Raw genomic sequence first — 13,785 nt, forward strand, 5'->3', positions numbered from 1 at the left:
AAAATACTAAAAGATTCTAATGCCTTATTTTTTGTTTTCCAAAAAGCCTGTGTATTTAGAAATATAAATTGAAAAAAGGTAAAAAAATAACCATATTTACAACTGCATGAAATAGAGTGTTTTTGGCTTTCATTGTGGCTGTCAGTGCCAATAACTATCTGCATTGCCATCATTAGTAATTCATCTGGCAAATGTTACTGAAACCTCCAACACATGCAGTAACACTCCCTGTCTAGCTGATGACTAGTGCTCTGGCTATACTATAGTGGCAAATCCTCCACCCTGTTACTGACTGTTCCAAGTCATTTAATTGTCAATGTGATGCGTAGCCATTTTCCAGACATTGTACTCCTGCTGTGAATTATATGATATTTTCCAGTATGACTTCATATGTGTGCTAAACTGTCGCTTCTTAAAATCTTTGCCTGTGCATTTATTCCATTTTAAACATATAACAGCATGATGAAGTTACTACTAACTGAATGAAAAACACCTAACAGCAAAAAAACTGAATGTTTACATTGTCGTGAATTACTTAAAGTGAAAGTTCAGGCAAAAACCTAACTATAGGTAAACCTGCTCTCTGCCATATTCTAAACCTAATCTATCTAACCCTATAAAGCAAAAATTGCTGTACTTACCTATTCTGCTGCCACTCCAGTCCCAGCATCAGCTGTTAGTGGCTTCAGTGTTGAGGCGGGTGCAGGAGAGGAAGCCGGTAATGCAAGCCCCATAGTAACTCTATGGCCTCGTACACACGACTGAACATGTCTGCTGAAACTGGTCCGTGGACCAGTTTCAGCAGACATGTTCAGTCGTGTGTAGGGCCGACTGGACAATTTTCCGGCCGTCCGGACAGGTTTCCAGCAGACAAATGTTTCTTAGCATGCTAAGAAACATGTCCGCTGGAAGCCTGTCCGTCGGACATGTCCGATGGTCAGTACGACTCATCGGACATGTCCGCTGGCCCGAGAAACCGTGCATGGCGTTGAAGTGATTCGACACATGCGTGGAAGCATTGAACTTCCGGGTTCGCGCACGTCGCCGCGTCATCGTCGCCGCCGCGTCGTCACCGCGTTGTCTGTCCACTGGGAATTTGGTCTGATGGTGTGTACAGCCATCAGACCAAATGATCATAGCGGACATGTCCGATGAAAACGGTCCGTGGACCGTTTTCATCAGACATTTCCGCTCGTCTGTACGAGGCCTTAGGGTGACGTCACTGCTCAGCCATTTCACCGCCGTTGTCGATTCTCTCCTGCACACAACTTCCGCTGCTGGAAACCAGAACAGAGTGGCTGCAAAATAGGTAGGTAAAGCGTTTTTTTCTTTACAGGTTTAGATAGATTAGGGTTAGAATGTGGCAGAGAGTAGGTTTAGAATTAGTTTGTTTTTGCCTGCACTTTAATTGAATTCTCTCTGTAAGAGACTACAGTGTAAACGCGTACACAAAAAAGTATTCCAAAACTAATGTTATTTGTAGTTTTTTAGAGATGGTTTTCAGACGTACTGAGTAGTGAGTAATAAGCATGCTGTCAGGGTATTATTATGGAAGCTCCCATTGCTTACTTATTGTTGAAGGTGAATGTTCCAGGGCTGTCATTTGTAATCTGGCAATTCAGCATGTCTGACACTTGCAACAGAGGTTGCTTTCTAGAGAGCATCTGTGAACCATCAGCAGGCCATAACAATGAGATGCCCCAACATTATGGTGGCAGTATATTTTTGCTCCTCTTTTGTACTGCTACTCTGGCTCTGTAACAACTTTTTATAATATTACCACTATAAGTAATATATATGCATATATATATATATATATATATATATATATATATATATATATATATATATATATATATATATATTATTTCCTCATTGTGACATAAGTGCAGGCTTGTATAATATATGCGGTTAGAAAGAGGAATGTAAAGAAAACTGTTGACTTCTGAAATGTTGTTGTCACAGGTCTGGATATAGGTGTTCTTCCCATGAATCCAGTTTTGTTTTCAAAGGATTTTTAGTTCACCTGTACCCAATGAACATTAAAGTATTTACATACTCTTGACATGCCATAATAGAGATTTAAAACACATCTTTGCTCATCTCTCTATCTGCTTGTACTATGTAGTAATTCATCCTCTAGCTGCTTGTACTGTGAAGTAATTCATCCTCAAAGACCCTCAAAAATTACGGATTAAAGATTACAGCAGACTCTAAAGTTGTATTTAATTTTTAACAGCTTAGAAACATCTGCTCTGTATTATTATTAGAGGCACTGGTGGACACCATTATAGTTAAATAATTCCCCTTTCATACATCTGCCTCGCAGGAGTGAAATTTCAGCAGATTGCTGCTTTCACTTGTAAACAAGGAGGCGGCATAAGAAGGCTTCCACTACCCCTTTCTTCTGTTGGGCTCTGTATTAAAATTATACTAAAGGTTCGGATTTTTTTTTAAATAACAAACATGTCATACTTACCTCCACTGTGCAGCTCATTTTGCACAGAGTGGCCCGAATGCCGTCTTCTAGGATCCCTCGCCGGCTGTCTCAGCTCCTCCCCGCATCAGATAACACCCTCTGGAAAGCACTCTCCCAAGGGGGTTACCTTGCGGGCACGCTCCCGAGTCCAGCATTTGCGTCCATAGACACGAATGCCGGACTTGGCCCCGCCCCCGCGTCATTTGGATTTGATTAACAGCAGTGGAAGCCAATGGCTGCACTGCTATCAATCTATCCAATGAGCCGAGAAGCCCGGCCCGAGATCCAGCGCATTCTCGACGCAGGACTTTCGAGGGCTCAGGTAAGTAAAACGGGAGGCTGGGGGGCCGGTAATTATCAGATGTTTTTTCACCTTAATGCATAGGATGCATTAAGGTGAAAAAACAGGAAGGTTTACAACCCCTTTAAATTGTGTAATCTGTCAGAGCACAACAGAGAGAGTAAGTATTGGAAGTGTTCCTATCCTGGAATCTGTCACTGCTCATGTGGATGTCTGAATGTGGAATTATTTAAAGTAATTGTAAAGGGATTTTTTTTTTTTTAATAACAAACACAATATATTTACCTGCTCTGTGCAATGGTTTTGCACAGAGCAGCCTCAAATATTGGGTCCCCCGTTTGCACTCCTGGCTCTTCCCTTCTTCTGAGTGCCCCCTTAGCAAACAGCTTGCTATGGGGGTACTTGTGGTGCTCGATCCCGATCCATATTCTGTGTATCCATTAACACACACAGTGCAGCTCAGCCCCGCCCTCTGATCCCTCTTAACAGGCTGTGATTGACTGCAGCAGCAGCTTAAATGGCTTCTGCTGCTGCCTCCACAGCCAGTGAGGAGAGACAAGGGAAAGCTACTGCTCTTGGGCACAGCACTAGATTGAGATTGGGCTCAGGTAAACATTGGGGGGGGGGGGGGTGATCCTGGTCACAGAAGGTTTTTAACCTTAATACAGACAATGCATTAAGGGTAAAAGAAAAATCTGCCTTTAAAACCACTTTAACTACAGAGATGCACATCACTCCTCATTCCTGAGGCACCAACTGGCTGAGTTGTCACTGCAGCTGTTGGGACATGTTGACAATGGTTTAAATGGGGAATTATTATAATGTTGCAAGTGGGGGGTTTCACTGGATTTTCTGGAGGGGTAGAGAAGATCTGTGGATGGATATTGATAGGGATGGTGGGGGAAAGGGAAGGTGTACTGAAAATGTTATTTGTCACTGCATCTGTGGTTCTTGATTACCATGCATTGTGGATTACTGCATTGGACATCCGTTAGCAAGGACTGTTGGGATTGGAGTGCCACTGCATCATCTTTTTGTATTTCATGCTGTCTGTTCCCTAATTTCCACCATCTAATTCTTAGTGTACTTATGTTAAGTTAGTAAAAGGGTGACTTTAAAGGATAACTGTACTATTAAACAATGCACACTTATGCTTATAATCCATCCTCCCCCTCCACAGATTTGCTTTATCCAGGAAACAAATTATATAAATGATTTCCTTTAATATAAGGCTAAGTAGTATTAGAAGGTTACAATTTTAGTGGGACTCAGATTTAGCATCTAAGTACCCCAGGCAACCATATCATTAAAGGAACAGAACTCTCTAAAGTATTCTTTCAGTTAAAAGTTGAAGGTAATGTCCTTTGGCAACTGTTTTCATTTTCTTGTCTTAGCTTTTAACTCAATTCCCACCCACTCTGGCATTCTGAGGGGTCTTGCCCTCGGAGCACAGAGATCTTGTCACCAGAGTCCAAGAGAAATTGAAGAAGCTGTAAGGCTGGGGTGTCCAAACTTTTTTTAAAGAGGGCCAGATTTGATGAAGTGAACATGCGTGAGGGCCGATCATTTTGCCTGACATTCTTTGAACCATTAAAATTCGGTCTAAGTTTGTTCGTCTGAGCACTAATACACTGGCTAATAAGAATTTTCTTGCCATTGTGGCTGTGCGGGGTGAAGAGATGAGCTTGGGCGTGTTATTTGGATATTTATATCTCTTTTTTTTTTTTTTTTCATCAATAGATTTTTATTGATTTTAACTTGAACAAAGAAAGGCAATGTATTCATTGTGCAACGGTTAAATAAAATCGCATTCATCTCAAAGTACAAATATAGGTTTGTGAGTCTACCAACAGGAGATTCTATATTGAAACTTATACAATAAATATAGGCAATCGTGGGAACTTATGAGATCCTACCTCTAGGAACCCAACTGGGATCTCTTTCGCACTCCGGAGGCATGTTTTGGCTGATCTTTATTGTACTTATATTCTAACAGTATGAAGACGTTAAGATCAAACTTGCCACTGAGTCACGACTACGTGAACTGAGATTCAACCATTTCAGAGAAACTTCACAGCTCCAGACCATTTTTCACATGGTAACCAAGGGCCAGATTCACGTAGAATCGCGGCGGCGTAACATATCGTAGATACGTTACACCGCCGCAAGTTTTCATCGCAAGTGCCTGATTCACAAAGCACTTGCGTGAAAACTTACGCCGGCGGCCTCCGGCGTAAGCCCGCGTAATTCAAAGGGGCGTGTGCCATTTAAATTAGGCGCGCTACCGCGCCGGACCTACTGCGCATGCTCCGTTTTGAAATTCCCGCCGTGCTTTGCGCGAAGTGACGTCATTTTTTCGAACGGCGACGTGCGTAGCGTACTTTCGTATTCCCGGACGTCTTACGCAAGAAATTTTTTTTTTTTAATTCGACGCGGGAACGACGGCCATACTTTAACGTGGGCTGTGTAAAGTTAAGGCAGCTAAAACGACGACTAACTTTGCGACGGGAAACTAGACTAGCAGCGACGTAACGAACGTGAAAAAACTTACGGCGCGAAATCTTCCTGGATTCGAAAATGCGCTAGGTAAGATACGGCGGCGTAGCGTATCTCTGATACGCTGCGCCAGGGCAATTCTATGTGAGTCTGGCCCTTAGTGTCAAAAGTCCAGAAGAGTAGCCAAATGTATACTGGGTCCAGTTACCAAAAATTCTGGACTTTTTTGGGAAGGCTGTCAGTGTCTGCCAGTCTTTGGACCAGAAAAGCTAAGAATCACACAGAGCTTAGGAGGAACTACCTCGGAGATTATCCAGAGCCTGAAATTCAGACAGCAAGATTGCACTGCTTACCACTACTTAAAGTCTAAGTGCAGCCAAAATAAAAAATAAAAACAGAAAAATTTGCAGTCAGTAGGATGTGTCACTGATGCCTCTTCTTTTAGGTGAATTTCTCCCCTATCTTTTCTCCACCACCACCCCATAATCTTCTGGTGCAGTGGGGGGGCTAAAATAACTAGGGGGCTGTCACAGCCTCTCATCAAGTGAGCCCAGCTTAGCCTGCCCTTTCTGCCTAGATTCTCAATTCATAGAAGCCCTACAACAGCTTCTATGAATGAATCAAGGTCTAGGAATGTAGTTGGCAGACATTTCAAGCACCCACCTCTCCTCGATTCATACCCTGCTTATGTGGAGGAGCACTTCCTAGATGATGATGACAAAGAGTTGGTTTCCAAGTCAGATGTTGGACTATCAAGAAAGACCACACTCCAGGTGCCATGTCACCCTGGGACACAGAATTTACAGGCTCAATTGGTGCAGGCTCAGCTTGAGATGAACAAGACAGTGATGCACGAGGTGAAGATTCAGATGGGGTTGCAGAAATCTCTCACTGTGCAGAAAATTGTGGCTGAAAAGAAGGTATCAGGGAGTCAAGTACTACAAACCCCCCTTCCCCTTCTGGATTTTTTTTATAGCTGTGGGGAGGCTGGACACTTTAGAGCACAGTGCCCAGGTAATAGACCCCTACTAGTTGCTTCAGGAAACTTTAATGCTTCCCTTCATTACTCATTTCCCCTGTCTCATAGAGAGAATCCCACAACAGAAGGTGTACCGCCTCATGGTATGGAATTTGTACCAACACCTTGTGCAAGAGCAGAAAGCCCCAGTGGAAATAGTAGTAAAGTTGTGGAGGCTGACAAGGAAGAAAAGCTGTCCCTAAGCTGTCGACAAAGACCTTGCAACAAGCCCAAGGAGAAATCCCTGTCAGTGTTTGCCTCTTCTGTGGACTCAAATACTAATAGGACCCATGAATACAGATATTTATTTTTTACCTAAAGAACACTCCAACTATACTTGAATGAAAACAAAGGATCCAAACTCTTTTGAGATGTGGAAACTAGACATGTGCACAGAATTTTTTTTTTTGTTCTGTTTCGTATCGTTCCGTAGGTTCGTTCCCGTTCGTTTTTCGTAAGACGCCCGTTTTCCTGTTTGTTCTCGTTCGTTTTTCGTACGACGCAATTTTTTCGTATTCCGATTGTTTAGTATTTTGGTTACCATTTTATTTTCGTACATGCTGGATGGTTCGTTATTCTGTTTAATTCATGTTCGTTACTTGTTAGACAATAATTTTCGTGAATTTTCGTCATTTTGTACTTTCGTAAATATATCGCGGGATTCGCGGCACTTTCAACACGCGGCTCATCCATATTAACTATTGTTAAGCACCATACACATAATCAGACTTTTTTAACAACAAACATAGTTCGTTTTTAAACTCCATCAGAAAACCATTTTTGGGTTCCAGGTTCAAAAGTCTGGCCAACTGATCTCTCCCTTCAGACGAAAATCCACAGAAAAGTTTATTTGGCTCTACTGTACTACTGTACTCAGCACAAAAGAGAAGCTGCTTCACTAACTAACTACACTCACTGTCCATTCAAAAAAATGAAAATGACATCTTATAACAAAAGATTTGCATTCTGTATTTTGAAACCAAATTACGAACAGAAAAAAGGAATTCAGAATACAAAATGCAAATCTTTTGTTATAAGATGTCATATGAACATACAAACAGAAAAAGGAATCAAACAAAATACAGAATGAAAATCTTTTGTTATAGATGTCATATGAACATACAAACAGAAAAAGGATTCAAACAAAATACAGAATGAAAATCTTTTGTTAGATGTCATATGAACATACGACTGAAAATCAAAATACGAACAGAACAAGGATTCAAACAAAATACAGAATGCAAGTCTTTTGTTATAGATGGCATATTCATTCTTTTGCCATTTTCATTTTGTCGTATTTTCGTCGGATCGTTCGTTCGTATTTGCGGTTGTTCGTTATGCGACTCATTCGTAATCCCGTCGTTTTCGTATTTAGGCGTAAGCCCGCCTAATTCAAATGTTGAAGCTGTGGGCGTGTTTTATGTATATTAACTGTGACCCCACATAAATGACGTTTCCATCGAACAGCGCATGCGCCATCCGTGGACGTATCCCAGTGCGCATGCTCCAAATGACGTCGGCAAATCGTCATGCTTTCGACGTGAACGTAAATTACGGCCAGCCCCATTCACGGACGAGTTACGCAAACGACGTAAAAATTTGAAAAATTCTACGCGGTTCCGACGTCCATACTTAACATTGGCTGCGCCATGTTTTTGGTGGTTTATCTTTACGCCTGAAAAACCCTTACGTAAACGGCGTATCTTTTCTGCGACGGCCGGGCGTACGTTCGTGAATAGGTGTATCTAGCTGATTTACATATTCTAGTGGCCAGCGTAAATATGCAGTTAAGATACGACAGCGTAGGAGACTTACGCCGGCCGTATCTTAGCAACATTTAAGCGTATCTCAGTTTGAGCATACGCTTAAAGTTGCGACGGCGCGGATTCGGACTTACGACGGCGTATCTACTGATACGCCCGTCATAAGTCTTTATGAATCTGCCCCAAACTGTTTAAAGATCGAGAGATCCTGATGAAATCCACTAGACGACTACTGGATGAGCAGTTAGCAGAGCTGAAGAGGACAGATATCATTTGAGCGTTTCAGAGTCCCAATGCCTCTGCCATGGTTGTGGTCAGGAAGAATAATGGTTCCCTGAGGATGTGCATCAACTACCACACCATTAATCATCAGACCATCCCTCTAGGTGGTACAGTGTATATGGATCTAAGTAGAGGATATCATCATATTCCCATGCACTCTGAAGACCAAAAAAAAACACAGTTTTTTTTCTACTGACTGGGGTTCTATGAGTTTGATCAGATGTTGAAAGGACTATCGGGAGCCCCTGTGACCTTCCAGTGACTGAGCTGTCAAGACAGGCTTGTCAAGCCGAAGAACCCAGGAAGTTTTAAGAATCAATACAATATGAATGGTCCTACTATTGTGAGCAGCCCATTCTCCAGTTAAAGAGGAGCAATGCCCATGTTTTGGCTTACACTTACCCAGCTTGGCCCTAAAAACTACATGTCAATGCCAGCTGAGAAGGACTAGGTGGGGTGTTGTATCAGGAACGCCTGGGTGGGCCAGAGCCTTATCCCCCCTGAAGAGAGCTATCCCACTCAAGCTAAAATTCCTTGCCTTGAAATGGATAGTGGTGGACAAGTGTAGGGATTACCTGTATGGCAAGGTCTTTGAAGTCAAATCAAATAATAAGTCTATTCACGTACATACTCACCACGACCAAGTAGAACACCAGAGGATAATAGTGGCTAGCTGACCTATCTGGCTTCTGCTTCAGCTTGAAGTTCAAAATGGGAGTTGGAAATAGGGTTGCAAAAAGATTTTACAGAAGCAGCTCAGTGGCAAAATTTTGTTAACGGTCACTCCCCTCATCCAGGACTGAATTAACCATTAAGCAAACTAAGCACACGCTTAGGGCACCAAGGGGAAGAGAGTACCACAGAGTTTTTCCTCTAGCTATTGTGCTTTTAATAGATAATTTGAACATTAAAAAAAATATATACATTTCTTATCACTACCTTCTACAAAATGTTTGACAAACTACAAACCCATAAACACAAAAAACATTCACTAGCGCTCTATGGGAAAGGCTAGTGTCCCAAGGAATATATCAACCCTCATACAGGGCGTGAACCAACCAGTGCTGCAGAGTCAATGGTACCTGGAAGTACCGATAATACAGATATACACCAAAAAAGCAATCCGCGCTCATGGAAGTCCACAGAAATAAATCAGCCCAAAATCATGGGGGGAAAAAAACTCATTAATTTGCAAAGTCTATGTTGAGAAAGAACAGTCCTTTTATTAGAAATCAACTTCAAGACAAAGTTAGCATTTGGGCAGTCTAAGTTAAATGAACTACCGACAGTGACCAGTTTCCATATTGCTGTCGGTAGTTCATTTAACTTAGACTGCCCAAATGCTAACTTTGTCTTGAAGTTGATTTCTAATAAAAGGACTGTTCTTTCTCAACATAGACTTTGCAAATTAATGAGTTTTTTCCCCCCCATGATTTTGGGCTGATTTATTTCTGTGGACTTCCATGAGCGCGGACTGCTTTTTTGGTGTATATCTAAACTACAAACCCAGATAAGAAGAAGAGAAGATATGTACAGAGAAATAGCGAATACATTTTCTTTCCAAAGTGATGTGCCAAATTATGTCACTCTATGTGCAGAAAGAGAAAGATACCCTCAAGCAGGCCATATGTTTATTTAAATTTGGCCGGTTCAGCAAGAACCAGATGAATTTCGATCAGTGTGTGGCCATCCCTGCTCAACAGAAGTTGATTGTTGGATCAACTTCTGTTCGAGTGACATGTTGGAAAATGATAGCTCCTGCAGCCACTGATCTGTGTATTATGACAGCAGTGGATGTTGCTGTTAAAATATAATATCCCAGCAAGGGGGGTGCCTTCATTCACCTGTTTAGGTGGGTGGAGCAACCTTTTGGTAAATGGCCAGTTTCAGGGTTCTCAAAAGCTAATTCATATATACCCAGAGGCCACCAATCTCTGTTCTGAGCTCCAATTTCAATCATATGTGTGCCATAACTCTAGTGCAACAAAATCTGTAAAAAAAAAAAAACTGATTTAGACTTGCTGAGCTTTATACAATTTTTACACATTGCAAAACGTGAAATTCAGCGCCAAAAATAAATTAAATAAATCTAAAATACAAAAAAAAGCTGCACTTCATGAACAATACTGATTGTGATACATGGAGAATATGGATAGAGGGCGCTAGACCACTCAGTGATAAATAAATAAATAAAGTGATCCTGTGAAAGAAAATTGCATCAAATAACAATACAAAATCTAAAATGAATTAAATAGCAAATAACATAAATGTCTCTATGTCATGACCGCATGACATTAAGTCCCAATAATGTGAATAGTGTGTCACAACCAAGTACACAAACAAAATGTGAAAGGAATTCTTCTTAGTTGGTAAAGTCTTGCTTTCTAGTGAAAAAAAGGAAAATGCCACCACCACATTCCAGTCTTCTTAAACACCCAGTATCTCTTACTGTAGGGGTGCCTACCCGGCACTGGGGCTGCGAGCGTGTCACCGCTACCTTGCGGTATGATAGGTGTGTGGGCCGTTTGATGCTAGTGACATGACGTGCCTTTCCCTGCTCGTGGAGCTGTCAGCTGGGACGCCAATCTATGCTACGGTGGTAGCACTAGCATCAAACGGCTCACACACCTATCGTACCGCAAGGTAAAAATTTGTATTAATGTGCATAACGAAGACAAGGAAAGATGGAAAAATCTCCAAAAGGCATCAAATTACAGATTAGACATTCTTATATGTCAAAAAAAGTTTAATTCCATCATTTACACTTTTAAAATGACAGAAAACGAAAAATGGCGTCTGCCATTTGGGCACCCTGCAGAGTTAATATCTTGTACTGCCCCCTTTGGTATCACAGCTTGTAAACGCTTTTTGTAGCCAGCCAAGAGTCTTTCAATTCTTGTTTGAGGTATCTTTGCCCATTCTTCCTTACAAAAGTCTTCCAGTTCTTTGAGACTTCTGGGCTGTCTGTCACGCACTGCTCTTTTAAGGTCTATCTATAGATTTTCAATTATGTTGAAAGGTCAGGAGATTGTGAAGGCCATGGCAAAACCTTACGTTTACGCCTCTTGATGTAATCCCCCAAGGATTTTGAGGTGTGTTTAGGATTATTATCCATTTGTAGAAGCCATCCTCCCTTTAACTTCAGGTTTTTCACAGATGGCATCAAGTTACCATTCAAAATTTGCTGATATTTTATTGAATCCATTTTTCCTTCTACTCGTGAATAGTGTTGCTCACGAATATTCGCATTGCGAATATTCGGCTCGAATATAGCATATTCGAGAAATCGCGCTATATTTCGAATTTCGCGGTGAATATTCGCAATTCCGAATATTCGCATTTTTTCAATTTGATTTTTAAAACAGATCACATCCTATCGACGTCTAAAAGCATTGCTGGTATGATTAGAGACCCTGGGCAGAGTAGCTAAGCTGAGGCGATCCTTTTATGTTGCCAAATTGAAAAAAAAAATATTGCGATTTTTCGCTATTGCGAATGCGAAAATAATTGCGAATTTTCGATAACTGTGGTAGGAGAACTCTGATTGTCTCTGATGCAAAAGGGGGGGGCTTTGTGTATGTGTATGTTATGAATATTTGTATGTTTGATATTATTATTTTTTGTAAGAAGGAAAAAATTGCGCATACCTTAAAAAAGGGGAGAATACAGCAGCAACTCAAAAATGTTATACAACATAAATTAATACAAGACAGAAAATGGAGTCGCTCTACAAGAATAAAAAATATGTCTAGTGACAAGACATGTGGGCAAATTATAAAATAAGCAAGCGCAAATAACTTGTGAAATACACAGTGAAACAAATATATAAAGAAATATAGTCCCAATAATAGAAAAATAATCTTTCATAAAAATGTCTTTGATATGTGAAGTGAAAAAAAGTCCAAAGCATGCAGCATGAACGTGTTCAATCTTCAAGGTGTTTGATTGACAAACGGCTGTGACAGATGGATAGAGTAAAGAATCACCACCAATGCAAAACACTTTTTATTTTCTATTGTAAAATATCAAGAATATTCTGAGCCAATCAGAGTGCTCCTTCTGCATTTGCCGAATATTCGCAATTATTTTGTATTGTAAAATATCAAGAATATTCTGAGCCAATCAGAGTGCTCCTTCTGCATTTGCCGAATATTCGCAATTATTTTGTATTGTAAAATATCAAGAATATTCTGAGCCAATCAGAGTGCTCCTTCTGCATTTGCCGAATATTCGCAATTATTTTGTATTGTAAAATATCAAGAATATTCTGAGCCAATCAGAGTGCTCCTTCTGCATTTGCCGAATATTCGCAATTATTTTGTATTGTAAAATATCAAGAATATTCTGAGCCAATCAGAGTGCTCCTTCCGCATTTGCCGAATATTCGCAATTATTTTGTATTGTAAAATATCACGAATATTCTGAGCCAATCAGAGTGCTCCTACAGCATTTGTCGAAATTGCGCAATAAATATCGCATTCGCATGTTGCGATATTTCGATAAAATATCACGAATATTCTGAGCCAATCAGAGCGCTCCTCCAGCATTTCTCGAAATTGCGCAATAAATATCGCATTCGCATGTTGCGATATTTCGATAAAATATCACGAATATTCTGAGCCAATCAGAGCGCTCCTCCAGCATTTCTCGAAATTGCGCAATAAATATCGCATTCGCATGTTGCGATATTTCGATAAAATATCACGAATATTCTGAGCCAATCAGAGTGCTCCTACCGCAGTTATCAAAAAAATCGCAATTATTTTCGCATTCGCAATAGCGAAAAATCGCAATAATTTCATTTCGATAAAATATCACGAATATTCGAATTTAGCGAATATATCTCGAATATTCGAATATATATTCGAGATATATCGCGAAATCGAATATGGCATATTCTGCTCAACACTACTCGTGAAATGTTCCCTGTGCCACTGGCTGCAGTACAACCCCAAAGCATGATTGATCCACCCCCATGCCTAACAGTTGGACAGAGGTTCTTTTCATTAAATTCTGTGCCCTTTCTTCTCCAAACGTACCTTTGCTCATTCCGGCCAAAAAGTTATATTTTAACCTCATCGGTCCACAGAACTTGTTTCCAAAATACATCAGGCTTGTTTATATGTTCATTTGAAAAGTTCAAACGCTGATTTTTGTGGTGAGGACGTAGAAGAGGTTTTCTTCTGATGACTCTTCCATGAAGACCATCTTTGTACAAGTATCTCTTTATAGTGGAATAGTGTACCACAACTCCAGTGTCTGCCAGATCTTTCTGGAGGGATTGTGCAGTCAAACGTGGGTTTTGAATTGCTTTTCTCACAATCCTGCGAGCTGTTCTGTCTGATATTTCTCTTGGTCTTCCAGATCTTGCTTTAACTTCCACTGTTCCTGATGACTGCCATTTCTTTATCACATTCCGAACAGAGGATATTGACATTTGAAAACG

At 40.7% G+C, this 13,785-nt stretch overlaps 1 protein-coding gene across 9 annotated transcripts in view; it reads left to right on the forward strand.

Moving 5' to 3' along the window:
- The window catches only part of LOC120942938 (protein prune homolog 2), a 159,259-nt gene that overhangs the window by 118,167 nt on the left and 27,307 nt on the right, over positions 1-13,785 (forward strand). For 3 of the 9 annotated variants that reach the window (XM_040355955.1, XM_040355981.1, XM_040355973.1), the window contains one exon: positions 47-78. The exons of the other annotated variants lie outside the window; for them this stretch is intronic. In XM_040355955.1, coding sequence (XP_040211889.1) covers positions 47-59 — 13 coding nt within the window. In that variant the 3' untranslated portion in view covers positions 60-78. The remainder of the gene's footprint in view (positions 1-46; positions 79-13,785) is intronic. 9 annotated transcript variants of the gene reach the window in all.

The sequence above is a fragment of the Rana temporaria genome, chromosome 1 (assembly GCF_905171775.1).
Source record: "Rana temporaria chromosome 1, aRanTem1.1, whole genome shotgun sequence".
NCBI classification, from domain to species: domain Eukaryota; kingdom Metazoa; phylum Chordata; class Amphibia; order Anura; family Ranidae; genus Rana; species Rana temporaria.